General features: G+C 43.1%; 2 protein-coding genes across 9 annotated transcripts in view; one reads left to right on the top strand and one right to left on the bottom strand.

Moving 5' to 3' along the window:
• Positions 1–5942, top strand: part of dnah7 (dynein, axonemal, heavy chain 7) — a 77667-nt gene extending 71725 nt beyond the window's left edge. For 2 of the 3 annotated variants that reach the window (XM_086267989.1, XM_086267988.1), the window contains 4 exons: positions 1005–1157; positions 2930–3107; positions 3832–3935; positions 5675–5942. In XM_086267989.1, coding sequence (XP_086124115.1) covers positions 1005–1157; positions 2930–3107; positions 3832–3935; positions 5675–5881 — 642 coding nt within the window. In that variant the 3' untranslated portion in view covers positions 5882–5942. Of the gene's footprint in view, positions 1–812; positions 907–1004; positions 1158–2929; positions 3108–3831; positions 3936–5674 lie in introns of those variants that run through there. The other variant, XM_086267990.1, reaches the window with a different exon arrangement.
• Positions 5943–7290: 1348 nt separating this feature from the next.
• The window catches only part of slc39a10 (solute carrier family 39 member 10), a 35618-nt gene continuing 24147 nt past the window's right edge, over positions 7291–18761 (bottom strand). For all 6 annotated transcript variants that reach the window (XM_086266411.1, XM_086266415.1, XM_086266412.1 and 3 more), the window contains 7 exons: positions 15192–15367; positions 14152–14316; positions 13882–13990; positions 13503–13796; positions 12883–12963; positions 10377–10567; positions 7291–10207 (listed from right to left, as the gene is read on the bottom strand). In XM_086266411.1, coding sequence (XP_086122537.1) covers positions 10055–10207; positions 10377–10567; positions 12883–12963; positions 13503–13796; positions 13882–13990; positions 14152–14316; positions 15192–15367 — 1169 coding nt within the window. In that variant the 3' untranslated portion in view covers positions 7291–10054. The remainder of the gene's footprint in view (positions 10208–10376; positions 10568–12882; positions 12964–13502; positions 13797–13881; positions 13991–14151; positions 14317–15191; positions 15368–18761) is intronic.

Here is an 18761-nt window from a genome sequence, read left to right as displayed (position 1 = left end):
TGGGTCTTCCAACATGACAATGATCCAAAACACACCGCCCGGGCAACAAAGGAGTGGCTCCGTAAGAAGCATTTGAAAGTCCTGGAGTGGCCTAGCCAGTCTCCAGACCTCAACCCCATAGAAAATCTGTGGCGGGAGTTGAAAGTCCGTGTTGCTCGGCGACAGCCCCAAAACATCACTGCTCTCGAGAAGATCTGCATGGAGGAATGGGCCAAAATACCAGCTACTGTGTGTGCAAACCTGGTAAAGACCTATAGTAAACGTTTGACCTCTGTTATTGCCAACAAAGGTTATGTTACAAAGTATTGAGTTGTATTTTTGTTATTGACCAAATACTTATTTTCCACCCTGATTTACGAATAAATTCTTTACAAATCCTACCATGTGGATTCATGGATTTTTTTTCCACATTCTGTCCCTCACAGTTGAAGTGTACCTCTGGTGCAAATTACTGACCTCTGTCATCATTTTAAGTGGGGGAACTTGCACAATCGGTGGCTGACTAAATACTTTTTTGCCCCACTGTAAATTATACAAGTATTACAGGAGTCTGAGCAGTTGCACTCCCAAATAGATTCTAACACCTTCATATAATTTTGATTAGTTATTTTATTCTTTTCTTAAATTGCGACAAACACACTTGGAAACTTGGAAACAGCATTCGATGATTGACTGTAATTAGACTAAATGAAATTAATAAAGCAAAGTTCCTCTGCATATAACTGCAGTCCTGTTGTTCAAAGGTTAGAAAAATAAGCCTAGACACTTGCGTGCTTGTCTTTGTAAGTTTAATGAACACATCTCTTTCTGAGATGTTCCATCGTCACCAGACTGAAGAGAAAGCCCAAGACTCACAAGGGGAACAAAGCACATCATAGTTCATTGTGGTATCAAAGGCCCCCCACAGAACAGTAAGAGTTCCCCATTACGCACCTGTCTGTCTCCTGCTAGCTTCAAAGAAAGTTAATCACATGTGTGTGATGTGTGGGTGTGTTTGTGTGCAGGGTCTCGTGGTGATGTCTGCAGAGCTGGAGGAGGTGGTCAGCAGCATCCTGAAGGGTCGCATCCCAGCCATGTGGATGAAGAAGTCCTACCCCAGCCTCAAATCATTAGGAAGCTACGTCAACGACTTCCTAGAGCGACTGACGTTCTTGCAGGTGACTAAAACAAGAGAACTGCATCAAATAAATTGGATTCTGGTCTGTTGACTGGAGTTTAGTTATAAGGATCTGACCATTTTGCTTTTTTTTTTGAGCCAAAAGTGAGCATACTTGGATGAGATGGTGGCTAGTGAGTTTGTTTAGGAAGCTGCATTTGAAAAGTGCACAGGTGTAACAGAGAAAGTAACATTTTACTTCCAGCCCATCTAAGTCCTTTACTGTGAATTAAGCTCATGAACTTACCAGATCAATGCATTAAAATTTTCCTACATGCAGCACAAGGCGATAAACATCACCAACAGGTTCAGATCAGCTCTTCAAGTTACAGGAGCGAGGCCTCGCAGACCGTGTTGTTCAGCCCTAATGTCGATCACTCACCAGGTTAAACTGGAAAAAATCTATGCCTACAGTTTTAATGGATGAAGGTCTAAAACTTTCGGAGAGCATCTTGGGGTTAGTATCTTGCCCAAGGATATTTGGCATGACTGGAGCAGACAGGGATTGAACCACCAGCCTTCCAATTAGTGGAGAACATGAGCTAAAGTCGTGCCTAAGTCAGGTATTATCACAGCACAAAATAAAAATAGTAAAGCTGATTAAAAATTAAATAACAACATAAAAATGTTTTAATAAGGTATTAACTGCATTTTTTACACATAAGTGTTATGGATGAAAAACTTAAGTCATTGCATACTTTTGCTGTATAACGATCTGCCTTAAGCTGTGCCACACTTGGCACACTTACACAAGAGTGCTTTATTCCACAGTGGCTTATCAACACGGAGGAGGCAGGGAGATCTGCTGTATTATGCATTTTAATCATGAGCAGAGTTGGCACTGGAAACACTTGCAGCCACATGACCTACCATGTGAGTCTGCAAAGTGAAGCGCTTCATCGAACAGTGCTGTCAGTTCCCACGGCAGAAATATCCTCCTCCTGTTAGTACCCACTCAAATGAAAAGAATACTGTGTGTGTGTGCATCCACTCGCAACTCCCTAAAAGTGAGCTGGAAAGTGCTGTGTTTCTTAACTGTGACTGCATGTTTGTTTAGGAGATGTTGGTAAAAATAATAATCCCTGTTAACATTTATGAATACAGAAATCAGTAAAAAAAAGGAGGAAAAATTTAACTTTTGACCCTACAGTGCAGGGATTTGGTGCTTTGTTGTTCTGTGAGAGGATTTTGCTGGTGTGGGTTGGGTCCACCTGCAAACCAGTACAAAGTTGCTCTAAAGATCATATTTATCATCTTTTCCAGGAGGACAATGCCCCCATCCCGACGGACATGAGGGGTCTGTGATTGGATGAAATTGTGATCACTTTTGTTTCGGGGCTGGGGGTCGAAGGCTACAAGTGTTTTCTTATTCCTGTAGTGATTTCCTGAATTGGCAGGTTACATTTATTGTAATGCCACAGCACTAGCATGTGGCATGCTAGTGCATGCTAGTGCTGTGCCTCAGTGTGTGTCGCTTGATTTGTGGTCCAGACTGAAACATCTCAGGGATCAAGTGAAGAATTCAGTTTTAACATTACAATCTGTCATTTAAATAACATATGTGCTGTAATTCCTTTTGTTTGTATAAATCAGGAATTATCACAGGTTAAATTAGCAGCTCAACATAATATTAAACATATTGTACTTTAGTTACCTGCAGTGTGTAATGTTGACATGGACTTTCTTGTTCTTCTGTGCATTTATTTTTTGACTTGCTTTTCCTCACTGACTGTTTTGACTCTAAATGTCTTCTTTTCCTCTGTGTGTGTTCAGGAATGGTACGACAAGGGCGTGCCTGCTGTATTTTGGATATCAGGATTCTTCTTCACCCAAGCCTTTCTCACAGGCAGCCAGCAGAACTACGCCAGGAAGCACACCATCCCTATCGATTTGCTGGGCTTTGACTTCGAGGTCCTGGATGACAGACAGTACAATCAGCCTCCAGCGGATGGTAGGATGCTGCTAGGAGAAAGAAAACAGCAGATAGGATGAGGGAGCGTGGCCTTGGGTTAATAGTGTAAGCAGGGTATTAGGACAGGTTTTCTAAAGGCCCCTCTCATTAAATGAGGGTAAATAAAAGATACGGGGAAGATGGAGAGCACTTTTAGTAGGAAGGAATCTGAGAGATGAAAGAGGGGAATTCAAAATGAGGTTTCAAAGCAGAGAGCGAAATGAGAGGAACACAAGTGGTGGGTGTAGGAGAAGAAACAAACAGATGAAAGTGACACAAGGCTGACTGAATACGAGAGAAGCAAAGTATAAAGTGAAAAAGTAAGTTAAAGTAAAGCATCCCTGCCTCTCTCTTACATGCGGGCCTGCATCAGCCCCTTGCTGTGCCTCCAGCTCCGCTGTGAGATTCTCAGTCAAAGTCTCACATAAAGTCTCATCCTCAATCAGCTCCCTGCTGGGCCCCCTCCAAGCTAACACAAGCTATACTGCCAAGCTACAAATCTGACAGTGTGTTTGTGCATTTGGGTGTGTCATACTGTAGGGGTGCCAACATCTAGTTATCTCTAAGTCATGCCCCCTTTTCCAGCCTATTAGAGGAAGAGCCTGCTGCACTCTGCAAACAGTTCAGCTTAATTCATGTAGAAATGTGTTTGTCCAAATCTGCAGTTTGTAGAAGGTAAGGTTTTAATATCACAGTAAGAATGAATTGTGTGTGTTTGTGTCAGGTGTGTACATCAGAGGTCTGTTCCTTGATGGGGCGCGCTGGGACAGAAAGACCAAACGTCTTGCTGAGTCCTATCCCAAAGTGCTGCACGACTCCATGCCTGTGGTGAGCAATCGGCATTGCGTTCATGTTGGTCCTCACCTTTTATTTCTAATAATTTTGTGCTTTTTATTGAATTTTTTGCAGCTGTTGTGAGCCCTCACAAATAAAGCGCATCCTTATGGAGTTTTTCAGGGCTGATAAACAGATTAAGCTCTGTTTAAAAACTGTTTTCTGATGTCACAGCCTAAAGGCATCATTTAGTTTTCACTCAGCACTATTTTCTATTCCAGATTTAAGCACCAGTGTCAAGGCAAAAAATCATGATGTGTATGGCAGAATAAGAGGAAAAAGGCATTATTTGTAACCAGCTGATAATTCAGTAGAAAAAAACCCCACAAAACTTTGAAATGACTGGATTTGAAAGGCCTCGGTTGGAAGGTAAACGCTGCAGCGCGTGTGTGAAACTGGCTTATGAATGCCTTCCTGGTGAGGCCCCATGCAGAAACACGTAGAGAGAAGCGTGTTGGTTTATACTTTATATTACAGCTTGTGGATTTGAAAGCTCATTGTGGGCACTGTTAAATGAATTTGTGGAGCTGATAGCAAAACACTGCAGGCACCTGGTCCAAAAAGGCCCCAAAAAGCCGTGTTGCATAACAAATTCTTACATAAAGTTTGCAGGGAGGAGGTTTATTGATTGTGCTTGTGTGAATCCCTCTGGCCATCAGAAAGAAAAAGTTTTTAATTGTTGCGTTGCTCGTAAACCCCAGTGCGACAGCTCTTACTTAAGAAGGGACAAATACTGCAAAGGAAGCGAGCAGCAGCCGCTGCGGGTGTAGCTGCTGCTTCACCCAGGAGGATGTTCTCTGGACTCGGCTGCAGCCTCAGCACTATTTTACATTCTGCCTGCAGGACACTTGTCTCCTTCCCATCCTTTTATTAATTAGCAGGGCATGCTGTGGCATATGAAAGCAGAGTGATGGAAGTAAGAGCCGGTGGCTCAGAGCAGCCACTGATCAAGTTTTCCTTACGGTTTGAATCTTTTCCATTCTCTCTTCTTCACAATGCAGTCAGCGCCTATGAATTATGCACGAGACTGACTTTTTTTTAATATTCAGACAGTTCAGGGCAAGTTATTAACAGAATCAGTTCTTGACAAGAGCGGAACTTAATTAAAAATGTGTTTATTATTTGTGGGGAGAGAAAAAAGCAGCACAACAGAGGCTGCCGCGCCTGCCTTTGAAATGCAAATCTTCGCTGAGGCGCCCGTTATGGAACCAGATGAGCAGTTTTTCAGGCTGCAAGTCTACAAACAGTTTTTGTTTTTTGGGTTTTTAAAGATGTTTTTTGGAGTGGCCCAGTTTATCCCTTTTGCATAACCAAGACTTCTTAATAGCCCAAGGGAGCTCTTGCTCGTTAATGCTATTGTTTTATAAATTTGTCCCCAAAGTTCCAATTTGTAAGTTAATGTTTGGATAACAAATCGAGAGCCAGGTTAGTTTCCACTGCAGCGAATGCTTATCGCTCCATCCTGACCTCTGAACCCCTTTGAAGACACCCACGCCCATCACAGTGCATTTATCCTGCAATCAGGGCTGTTTCCTTTTGTGTGTCATCAGCGGAGGCGAAGCAAACCCCCAAAGCCAGCTGAATTATTCCACCAGTCAAATCTTATGAAAGGAAAACAACCTCTACACAACCACGGCTGCTTTCCAAACTCTAAACAGATCACACCCCAACACTTTGAGGTGCGACCACCCCATCCCGTCCCCTCTGTAACACTCTGTGCTTCTCTCTGTCAGATGTGGTTGAAGCCCATGAAGCGAGGCGACATTCCTGAGAGGATGTGTTATCTGGCGCCCGTCTACAAGACGAGCGAGCGACGTGGCACCCTGTCCACCACTGGACACTCCACCAATTATGTCATCGCCATGACACTCAACTCCAACGTTCCTGCGGAGCACTGGATCAGAAGAGGGGTCGCTCTACTCTGCCAGCTCAGCTCGTAGTCTCAGCTTTGGCTTACGTCTGGATTTGTTTTACACTCTGACGTGTAATTAAAAAAATCGGGAACAGAAACCGACGCAGGCTCTCTGGGCTTTTTTTCAGAATGTTACAAACCTGCAACGCCAAAAAATGACACCAATAATCATCCACAAAACACACAAGAGCACGTGTCGTACACAATGTCAGTGCCACGATGCATCAGCTGGACGACATCAGTGAGGCTGGTCGAGCTCCTGTAAAGGACCTCTTCACGCTGCACTGGATAATAACACAAACCACAATCTTCTCCTAAACGTAACCAAGCTTATTATAGTTAAATAAAACTACAACCAGATATCAAAAATAAACATTAGTTAACTGTTGTGAATTTGGAAAACTAAAATGACTTAAAATATGGAGGTAATACATTTGGTTTTAGTACCAGTTAAAACATTAAAACTTGCTGATGAGGGGCTGATGGACACATTTCTTCAGGCTTTGAGTGTCTACAAGACCAAGAAGACATATGCCCTCCACACAATATCATAATCATTACAAAGTCTGACAGTGATCTAACAGAATAAAAACTAAACTCAGCATGGTTCTGCCGGAGGTTTCTTACTGTTAAAAGGAAGTTCTTCCCACAGTCGCCAAAGTTCTTGCTCATAATGAGTGATACTGTTGGGTTTTCTCTGCAAGTATTATTCTAGGGTTTACTTTACAATATGAAGTGTCTTGAGGCGACCGTTGTGATTTGCCGCTGTGTAACTAAAATTGAATTGAAAATTGAAAACTGTAATAACACTGAACGTCAAAAAGTCGTTTCTTAACACCGAAACTTGACCAGTGAAAACCAGCAAATCCACCATAGAGACAAAAGCTGCACTCATACTTGTTTAACCTTAATTTACTTCACTGTCACCCCTCAAACCTCCTGATCTCAACTCCTTATAGGATTCTTAGCCCCAATAGTCCTGATCCAGATACCTGACACTGTGCAATAGCAGCATCGGACAGATACATGCGAACCCTGGAATAAAATCACAGCTTTTCTAATGAACAGGGCATTGACTCAGCTGCACAGTCTGTTTGGTTTCTTCACAGATCCATCTTCTGGGTCACTCATTTACAAACCAGCTTCAGCAGATAAAGTGAGGGGAGGATTGGCAGGAGTGCTGCCAACAGGGTTTCTCAGCTCTCTTCCGCCAATTTGTGCCGGTGTGGATAAATGTGAGAGCCAGAGCGCAGTTTGACGGGTTTAACAAGCAATTATTACGCATTAGCTCGAGCAGATGTTCAGGTGATATATGTAAGAAGGAAACTGTGGTGGACAGAAGGTCTGTGGACTACATCTGCCAATCACCGGTGAATTTGTTGTGGTAAATATAAGAGACAGGCACCGAGGGGCAAGATTATGGCAGAACCATCAAAGATCAGGAGTCCACGAAGTTTCCAGAGTTTATTTTCCTTCTGTAGGGGAGAATGTACAGACAGGCAAAAAGCAAGGATATCACATTTTGCATTTTATATCCAGGTCACTAAACAAATATACACAGAGCAAAGCAAATATGATCATGGTCTTTCTGCCTGAGAAACAGTGAGGAAACTTTGGGCGATGTGTCACAAAGTCTTACTGAGCACTCGACAGGGCGGTAAATGTTTAAATTATTTAAAAAAAGAAAACAGTCTCTATTGGAGGAAAACAATCAAATAGATGTAAACTTATATTTTAAAAAGGGGGAAATAATAAGCTTCATTTGATTCTGAATTAAAATACATTCAGGTCCCATTGCACTAAAATTCCATGTGAACATAAGATGAAATAATAAAACACTTGTACAAAGAATAACCGTGCAGATAATAAGACGACTGTGGTCACGACATAATCTGCTTCAAAATAATAAAAAATTAAAAAAAAAAAAAAAAAAAAAAAGGCTTGTAACACCGTCACAATACACCCTGGACAACCTCCCATGATCTTCACACAGTTCATTTAAAAAGGAACAAAAGTTTTCACCGTTTTTACTCTTGCAGTACAAAGAATAAAAACACCCAACACGTCTGTACCGCTTCACTCATGATTCAGTCAGATCGGTGAGACTCATGACGATTTACAGCCAGTTAAGACAGACGATGGATGTCACACAGTGACAGGATAACTGAAGTCTGCGTGCTCCAGCAGCTGAAGCCAGGATTGGTAGCTTTAGCATGTGAGCCACAGAGCAGCCAATGGAATGTCGGGGTGGGCGGGATGATGGGTGGCATCAAGCACCAGCCGCTGAAAATCCACACTGTGGCAGGTTTGGGCACAGCCAGCACAGTGACTACACATGGTTGGAAAAATACTCCCATTAAATAACCTTTGTGCTGTGGATCGATAACCTGGTTAATCGATTACTAGAAGTGCTGGGATGTTTAGAAGCACTGGAGTGTACTGCTCTTTGCGTCATCTGTCACAGATTGTCAGGAATTCATTCTTCAAACAACACTTTTAGCAGGAAGAATTTTTAGCTTCAACTTTTAGCTGCACAACAAGTGACGCTAGACAGACCTCATGTATTTACAGATGTATGTCTCATCAGTGAAGATGAGACAACTGAACCTCCTACCATAACTACAGACCAGTTTGGTCCAATGGGACAAAGCACCTTTCATGAACTCAAAGAGGCACCCTAAATAAAAATCGAGTAAACTACAACACTTGTTATGAAGATAAAAATAAGTTTAATTCACATTTTGAAGTCGGTGACTCTCAAAGAGGCCTAAGTAAGAAACGTTCTCATTTAGCTGGAGATAGTTAGACCCTTACAGAACAAAGTTGGCTGGACGTTTGCAGCATTTGGTTCCCAAAGTAGACAAAAAGAAAACACTGATTACTGTAAATGCTAGTGTGTAAAGGCTTTGGCAGCTGTTAGCAGCAGCTGTCAGTAACCCTTTTCAGACACGCTTTAAAAAAAAACAACAACTTTCATTTACAGGATCTGAATGTTCCCAATTTAGTTTTTAGATGCACTCCTTTGATGACTTTAGTCACATTGGCTTTGCGTGTATTTGCATCTACTCCCACTAAGAAACATTTGGGTTGGCGGTCTGATGCTTGCTGGTGGGAAACGGCCACGTTGTGACGGTGGCGTCATGTTACATCCCACCAGCAGCAGTAAAAACATTAAAAATCTCTAAAAACAGTTTTTGTCTCAATTATAACATAACTATTCAAAGCACTGAAGAAGAAGAAACCTATGTTTGAATTACAGAATACTCTCACTTGTTACCTATCCCATGTCTGAAAAGGGCTACTACAAACTACAAAGGTTTAGTAGTCTTAAAAAAAAATTAGGCGGTAAAACATAATTCTAAGGGCAAAACTAAAGTTAATGGCAGCAAAAATAAAATAAAAACTGAGTAATTAAGACAATCTCCTACACACAAACAGCTGAATTCTTTTCTGTTTTGATACTGCAGCTTAAAACTGTCAGCGTGTTTTGCAGGTGAAGCAACACCAGCTAAAATAGTTTATTCCACATGTAGCAGCCAGGTGGGGCCGGGCCGGGCGTCGCTTTTAGGGCACTGTGCGATGCAGCTGTGGAGCTGCTCCAGTGGCCGGGGCTTGGCACGACGGCGTTTGATACACGACGTGATCACATAAGACAGCGACGATGGATGGCAGGTGAAACACACACCACAGATGTACGCAGCACAGCTGACAGGACACAGCACAGAGGGGATGAGAGACGAGGACACGGGGAGGTGTACGACGACAACACACTAACAACAGGTGATGATGGATAGGCGGCGAGCTGCTGAGCCGTGACAGCTGCCTCTCTGTATGAACACACGCCCTGCACCACCTCACTATCTACATTATTTTATTCTTTTAAACGTTCAGAACAGAGGAGGTGTATCCTGGTTGGGGCATAGCTTTGCTCCTCCGTCACTCTGCCTCTTTATGTTTCACGGGGAGCAGACAGATTGGAACTGACGGAGGAGAAGTGATGGAGGAGCAGAGTATAAACACCACTACCAGAGTCATGAGATATGCATAAGCTACCGCAGCATGTTTGGAATGGAGGCACAGGCCATGAACGAGACACGTTGCATGCAAGACCGGGCCGTTACATTGCAAACAGAGCAAGTGAAGGCCAAGAACAACACTGATACATCCAGCTCTCCCCTCCTTCTGCTTCCTCTGTCCTCCACTAGAAGCCAAAATCGAAAACAATGCGGTCTTCGAAGATGGCGATGAGCAGCATGATGCCGAACCCAGTCAGCATGCCCAGGTTCTGCAGGATAAAGTGTCCCAGCTGGCACCGCTTGTGGTCCTCACTGTCCCCGTGAAGCATTTCTGGCAGCTATAAAAGAGACAAAGTAACCAGTTGGGATAAGACTCAGACTTTCTGGGATTAGCATTGCAGATCAGGAGGCAACGAGAATACGAGCGACTGCCCGTGTGTGGGAGAGGAGACGGAGTCGGGGGACAATTATCACTCTGGGGCTGTGGAGCACGCTCAGCCAACTCACCATATCCACCAGAGCCACATAAAGGAACATGCCAGCTGTGATGGCGAAGATCCAGTTGGTGACACTGTGCGTGTACTGGCCCACCGCGGTGCCAATCAGCATGCCAACGTAGGCCATGAGGGCGGACAGCAGATTGTAGACAATAGCCTGCTTCACCGACATCCCGGCTTTCAGCAGCACCGCAAAGTCACCTGTTGGCCAGAAGACACACTTGTTTAAACAACACACACACACAGTGTGTGTGTGTGTGTGTGTGTGTGTGTGTGTGTGTGTGTGTGTGTGTGTGTGTGTGTGTTTATATATGTGTGGTAAAAGCAGAATGACAGCTGTATGTCTGACTTCTGTTTACTGTCTGAAGAGTGACATGCTCTTTGTGGAGTACGAACTCCTCGGTGAGCAGCGAGGCTCACTTCATGTAGTTTTATTTATTTTTCCGGTTTATTCCATGACTCACTTTGCCTTCAGTGATGAGGTGAGCTTGTTCTAAACAAACCTTCCCACACGCATCCAACCACCACCACTTTCTGTCTTCACATAGGTGGAGGAAAAAAAACCCAGAGCCGCACTTCATATACTTATGATTACATATGCATGCAGTAGCCTCTCTACCCTCTTCAATCATCGCCGGGGCCAAATGCGAGAAGAGGCCCGAGTCTCAGCGGAAACGCCCTGGATTTGGAGAGAGAGATGAATACTGAGAAGGGGGGTGGCCTACATTTCCTGCGCCGTGTAACAAGCGGCCTCTTTTCCTCGCTAATTACCACAATTAATATATTACCACTCTGCTCTCATCCATCAATCAACCCCGGAGAAAAGAGGAGAGAACTTAACAGAGACGGTCCACGCACACCTCGCTTCACTGGCATTTTTTTTGTCAGCCCCCCTCTTCAACTTTTCCTACTTCCCCCTCCTGTTCCAAACCGTCAGACACTCAGACACGCCTGCTGCCGCCTCATCTACCGCAATTAACACACCCATCACTGCCAATTAGTTCCACTCTGGGTGGTTAAAGAACCCTTATAATCATCATCTTTTCCATCCAGCTGCCAGTCGGGGGACAGTCTTTGTGTTGAGGAGGAGCTGAGAGGTGCACTTGTCAAACTGCTGCGTTTGTCTGACAAGCTGCCCGACGGGAGTGAAGGCACGACAGCGAGCGCTGCTGAAGAAACGGGCACCGAATCAACAGGAAATGTGAAATTACGCGGGGACAAAGGGACCGAGCTCGCATATCTCCACATACCGCTCGAGACGGTGCTGCAGCAGTTAGCCATCTGGAAACTTAAAATAGAGAAAGGAGAAAGGATTTTTAAAAATGTGTTCTTTCTTTATTTATTTATATCTATATATATCTCTATATATATCTCTATATCTCTATATATATATCTATATATCTCTATATCTATCTCTATATCTATCTATATCTATATCTATATATCTATATCTATATCTATATATCTATATCTATATCTATATAGATATATCTACGCAGCGGTATATATATATATATATATATATAGAAAGAGATCTATCTAGACATCTATATAGAGATATAGATAGATCTATCTCTCTAGATATAGATATGGAGATGGATATATATGCTGATTTTTTTATTTTTGCAGACGGTCATTAACTGGTACTTTCTGCTAAGCGCTTTAATATTACAGACTCAAAAGCCTGTTTCTTCTCCTTTACTCATTTCCCCTCTAAAACACAACAATAAGAGAACAGGGTGCTCTTGATCAACACAAGGGGAGGGGGCAGCCAGACAAACCTAGGTTATTATTCACCAGTTCACACGCAGCGGTAATTGACACTAGTCTATTCATCAAGAACACAAACGAGGCAATGACGCTGCAGCACAATGAGACACATCATCAGTACTGATCTGCTGTGGACGGGCCCATTGTCTGTCTTCTTTGCCCCATCCTCTTCCTCTCTCTATAAACAAACCGGCAGAGGAGAGCACTGCGGCGTTATTTACAAAAAAACAAGCATGCCTGAACAAAGCTGTTCACTGCTGCTGAATCACAGTGAATCACACGGCTCCTCAGAGGAGGATGGCTGAATGCAAACGAGAGCACCGGCAGCTGTATTGAACAGCGTGTGCCAGGCTCAGTATATCATCTGCTCTGACAGATATTGGCGAATCATCTCAGTGCCGTCGTGTGAAAGCCATTAATTTACAAAAAACCCAGCATTTTTCTGGAGTGAAGAGCACAGCGCTGATTATTGACGCCACTGGTTTTTTTAACAAGTTTCAAGGGACGGAGGGTCGCGAGACTCGCTCTGATTCAAGTTTCAGTTCAAGTAAGACGAGAGCTTTTCAGCACGAGGCGGTGATTTAGACGCTGATTATCATTACGGGAACCAAAGCCTCCACAAAACAGCTTTGTTCCAGTTGTTGAATAAATGAAGCGTGCAGTGTCTTGTGTGTAATGAGTAAATGAGTTGCTTTTGACAGTTTTATTTATTTTATCCCCCCTTCACAGTGTCTTAGTGCACGTACCGAGTTCATGAGGTAATTCGTGGCAGAAAACAGCCACTGATGTGCTGATGCCACCTGTCAGGTTTGCACTGAACGCAGCGCCTGTAGAGTTCAAAGTGTCAGAGAAAAGAGAAAGAAACAGACCATTAGAGGAAACTACAGACTGCTGGGCATCTACCAGTTAAATATTAATCTTCTGCCAAAAGACTGCTGGTTCAAGCTTCAAGCTTGGTATATAAAAAAAACAAACAAACCAAAAACTGTTTTGCGGGAGACCAACAGCACCGTGTTTCCAGACTTCAGACTTAACATAGACCCATTAGGCCTTATTTTCTGTCAGACATGTGCCGTTACATGACTGGATGTTAATATTAAATGACTAAAGTGAAGAATTTCATCTATTTAAAAGTGATCTCAGATCTAAAAGCTCAAGCTTTTATAAACTCTAAAACTAAAAGCTCGAGAGACAGATATGGGAGCTGGGAGTGATGTCATGCCCAACCAGACTGCATTCCAGCATAGTCCTCACTGCTTTCCTCATCTAATGGGCATCATTTGGAAAACTGCTGGTATTTCAGTCTCTGCTTTCAGTGCCACTGGATTTAAATCCTGTATACTGGTGAGTTACAAAATCGTGGTACCTATGGCGAGGCCATCGCTGAAATTGTGCATGCCGTCTCCCATGATGACCATCCAGGCAATGCTGGCTATCCCAGCGTCCTTCATCTCCTGATCCGAATGGCAGTTTCCTCCATGAGAGTGACCGTGTCCGTGCGAGTGCTTCTTGGTTTTACGTCCATTCTCCTTGGTGGGGGACTGACTGAGGTTTGCGGGTGCCAGCGGCGTCTTGTTGGTGGGAGAGTCGGGCGTCTGGAGCTCGGTGAGCTGCGTGTCGTTGTGGCTGTTGTCGCAGGAGACAGCTGTGCTGTCAGGGTCTGGCAGAGGGAGGAAATGTTAACGGGAGGACCAAAGGAGCTAAAGCTCGTAACCTGCTGTAAAGATTCACGAACAAACACTAACCTTCATTGAGCGGCTTAAGGTGGAGCCACTCTGCATCCGAGCGCCGATTTAACTTATGATCTGACAACTTCCTGCCAATCTTGCCCTCCTCATTCACCTTCTTCATGCCCTGTGAGCAACAATGCTCATTATATATATATTTATACACATTTCTTACACTGTGTTGCTTCAAAAGAGTTTGAACAAAAGACAAAACCTAAGGCAGAAACAGAGGTTTAGCGTCTGATAACGGCCCACTCCATCACCTGCAGCTGGATCAAGGTAACTCACCCTCTGGTCTTTGTAGTGCTTAAACATGCCAATACAGTGTTCAATGATGAAGAGGAGGTAGATGCCGGCCAAGGCTGTAAGCCCCTTCCACACTCCATCAAAAGCTGTTACCATATCTTCTTCCTGGTCGGCACCATGTTTGCTGTGATCGTGCTGCCCTTGAGACTGAAGACAGGAAGAGGAGCAACAGTTGACTGAGCGACACATGACATTCACACATTCATCAGAGCAGCGTAACCTGGACTCACTAAGAGGAAACCGTTACAAAACTGTTCAGTGGAACTGACGTTTTCATGTCATCAACATAAACAAATAAACACAAATGTGACACTGTTGTACAAAAACAGATGCTATAATTCTCCACAGTATACAAGTTACACATTTAACACAGAGTTAACAGTTGCTGATTTCCTTTTCTACATAGATGTTAAGGCTGTCAAGTCTCGCGTCAGGTCAGAGGTGACATAACATTTGCAATAAATTCTCAAGATAATTTTGATTTTACTCCAAGGGTTTTTAATTCTATTCTAATAACGTTTAATATAAAGAATTTCTCTTTTCTTTGACTTCATTAAATGTCTGTTACCATTTCACAGCGATAACATCAACGTGTTAAAATTAACTCAACGAAGCCCGAACCATGAACAAACTATATCAGTATTTTTTATATGGAGCAAGCAATTTAGTTTTTTGGGGGACCAAAAAAAACAAAACAAAAACACACTGATGATCTGGAGGTATCAAATATCACAATGGATGTGAATGGAAGTCGTTTGTGGTTCAGTATTTAAAAACGAAGAAACATGAAGCCACCGTTCTTCTGATTAACCCACAGAATCCACACGTTCTGGTTCGATTCATTTCCACTGACGGAGCAAGTTGTGCTTGTAGTTTTAGGCTCTTTGTCACAAAAAGGTCATTTCTGTTACCACTTTACCCACTTCCATCGATTGCACAGGGGACTTAATGAAGTCGCCGCTAAGGCACCACAAAGACATTATTCCTGTGTTTAGAAGCTGCCGTCTGTCTTTTGTACTTACGTGAGGCAGCAGGTGAAGGAGAGCGTCACCACTGAGCGTGCCCACTGCCAACGCTACCAGAAAGGTGAGCAGGAACTTGAAGCACGATTGCTTGAGGATGGGCACGAGTACGACCCCCAGCAGAGACAGCAGGCTGATGATGGTGATGGACACAAATCCCCAAATCCAGACCCACACTGGAGGAGGAAAAATAAACAATAAATTAAATGATAAAATATGAGTATTATTTATCGGACAGCTTATTTTTTTCCCCCATTTGTTTGGTAAGGACTTTTTGTTTTAGAAAAGGTACAAAATAAACGCTTTTTTCATTTCCAGTCAAACAACGAGAGACGACACCATCAGCTGCAGCTTTATCATCACATGGCTCATGGCTGCAGGTGTTTTCCCCCACATTGTTCACACATGAAGGAAAGCATCCTCCAGAGGTTTTAAATCCATGTGTCCTTGTGATGACATACGATGCCTAAAGCAAAAAACACGAGGTGACATTTCAGCAGAATTCTTCTTGCCTCATTTTTCATTCAAGGCCAGAGTCAAGAGACGTGAAGCGCCAGAGAAAAAGTGAGAAAGGTACACTATCATTTAAACTGTCAGTCGAGCTGTCAGCCCAGGACGGTCTCAGAAGCGAGAAAAAGTTTTGTCGTCAAACACGACAAAGTGTTTAATGTGGTATGAAATTCCATGTCGCACCAAAGCTGGTCCGTGCTCTCTAAAGCGATGCTGGTCCTTCACTGCTGACATTCACCTATTGACTGAAACACTTAGTGCATGTAATGCACATATTACAGACAATTGACTTCAGGGAGGCTATTTGAGAACCATGACACGAAACACAAACAACACTCACCAACACATTTCAGAGACTTTTTTGTTAACTATAGTTCGATGTAGCAGCTGTTTGTGAGGCCAAACAAGTTTTCCATATGACAAACTCTAGGTTTTGGTGGAGCTTCAGTCATGCATACAGCCGTATCACAGGTGACACAGAGCCAGCAGGAAAACCCGACAGGCAGACCTTCTCTCCTCTTCTATTCGGCCCCAGTTGGCGGAGCTTTTGAAGACATGATCTGAAACATGTCTTACACCTGACGGAGTGGTCTTTAAAGAGGCTGAATCAAGCTGTTACTGTACCATTACACAGCTGTGGGATTAAAAAAAAAAAAAAAAAAAAAAAAAAAAAACACTACCAAAGACATCTCTCCCCAAGCGCCAGGCTCACTACTCAGAAACAGGAGGCTGGAAATCCTCCTGGGGAAAGTATTGTGTACAAGTGGTGTGTCTGATGCTTGTAATTAGCTTTTGGGAAGCTACTCTTTTCCTCTGAAGCCATGAAAAAAGTCAGTATTTGACTGAGGATCTGTGTGCGATGGATTTACTTGCTGACGCCCCTTTGACAGTGGAGTGAATTCAGAGCACAGGCCGAAGCTGAGCACTGAGACTCTTTGAGCCATTTGGATTCAGGCTGTAACGTGCACGACATTGTGCTGATGTTTTTTTATTCCCTCATTAATTAGACCGACTTGGGCTAAAATCCTCATAAACCTCCCAACATTACTCTCTGCAGTTTATACCCCGTAATGACGGGCATGTTGGATACAGTTCACCAACATCAATTAAAAGGTTCTCCTCTCGCTGGCTCCTTCCCTCGGCTCTCCCTGTTCACTGTGTTCCCATACAGTACTTTGTGTAACACCATGCAGCATCATCTTTTAGTTTGTTCAATTAACTCGTGCCCGCAGGACTTCAGACTACTGGAAAATGCTTCGTTTTGACATTTTATTAAAGTCTTCACAGATATATTCATCTTGGCCACAAGGCTCTGGGTGTGAACTGAAAGCCCGCCCACCTTCCATTTAAATCTTCTGTTTGTACAAGGCAGCCAATTGGATGAAAGCTGGCTTAAAAAAAAAGAGAGAGAAAGAAAAAAAAGCCTTGTTTGAGATACAGACTAAACTAAAGAGCTGAACAAAGACCCAGTTTAAGATAAATAAAGATGATTTTGTTTGTGGATGGTGATCATGTAAAGCTACTCAAGCTACTAAAGGTCCCCTTTAAAAACTTTGACTCCAACGTGTTCAGAAAAGTGAACAGAAATAACTAAATCTTGCCTTTAATTCGAAATAATCCTGACATCAAAATATTTCCTCTCAAACTGGCAAAAGGGCGTGAATGACGAAGGCTTCTAACACGCCCACTTATAACATATGATCGCTCCTGGGCTCGCCATTTTTCCTCACACTGCAGGCCGTGAGTCAGCACACAAAAATACCACAAAATGCATCTGGCGCACCCAAAGGATACCAGCCAGGGAGCATCTGACTGATCTGCACTGCCGAGATTCACCAAGGCCTCAGTGGTTTATTCATGAATCATAACATGTATATATGCATATGAATATATAAAAAAAATAATTATGTTTTCTACCATTCTTTTCTACTTTGTTGTTCAAGGATATTTTCTTTTGGGGAGGAAGCAAAGTCAAAAATGTTTAATTCATAGCTTTAAAGGTTCTCTTGGACCAAAGCAAAGTGTTTGCGTCCTAGTATGAGTCACTACATATGTATTTTTAATCCTACTTTATGGTAAGAATGATGGGAAAGCCTGTTTTTAAGCAACTATCAGTGATTAGAGTACAACAAAGAAGTTATTTCTCCTTCGTATGTTAAACTTCAACCTCAGTCCTGTGCAGATCGCTGCTGCAAAGACGCAGTGAAGCATCAAGCCAGCAGCGGGCTTAGTAAAACAGGAAGGAAACGCTAATTTCAGGTAATCATACAAACAAGTTTTAAGAGTCACGTGACTTGTTGTAGGTCGGTGTTGTGTCAGCACAGCTCATATTTGTTGTGTATCCCTTCCAGCGTCTTCATGTATCTATTAGAGCTTCTTCGTTCAGTTAAAGAGAAAAGGATGCGCTGCGTTTCTGCAGAACATTTTACGCACTCTACTCCCACGAGAACCTTTGAAAAGTCAGCACTCTTTGCTCTGTCGTCTGCAGCTCACTCAAACAGTATGCTGAACCCGGCAGCGAGCGCAGCACAAGCCACGTCCTGCGTGAAAGCCCCTTGAGGCAGAAGCTGCTCAGCGATTTGACAGAAAACCAGAGAGCGACGCTGAATATCAAGACACCTCCGAACCCTCTGGAGTTTTCTGAAGGTGGAGGACTTTTCCCTGCTGAAGTGGACTTTAGTTTGATGAAGGCAGTCACAAACAGAATCGAGTTCGTCGTCCCCCTCCTTCCTTCTCTCTTAATATCACAGGACGATCGTGCCATCTGCACCTGTGCCAAGCCATACGTAGGAGTGAAAAGAAAGAATGCTTCTATTTAAAAATGGGCACAGCTTTGCAGAAGCCCACTAAATAAAATAATTAAAATAATTTTCTTTAAAATATAAATTCATCTCATTCCTGCCCCGAGGATGCTTCAAACATCAGCTTGTATTTTCAACCCCTGAAATGCTGTTTTATTTTATTTATTTTTTTATGTAAATGTTATATACCTATGTGGTATGTGACTTTTGTTGCTATGATGCCAGGTCTCTCTTGGAAATGAGATTTTTAATCTCATTG

Source organism: Aulonocara sp. 'chitande type north' Nkhata Bay, linkage group LG16, assembly GCF_057382095.1.
Source record: "Aulonocara sp. 'chitande type north' Nkhata Bay isolate Kocher_YH1m ecotype deep benthic linkage group LG16, A_spYH_male_GT1.1, whole genome shotgun sequence".
Lineage (NCBI taxonomy): Eukaryota > Metazoa > Chordata > Actinopteri > Cichliformes > Cichlidae > Aulonocara > Aulonocara sp. 'chitande type north' Nkhata Bay.
The sequence above is the reverse complement of the archived record's forward strand: the minus strand, read 5'-3'. Positions and strand labels throughout refer to the sequence as shown.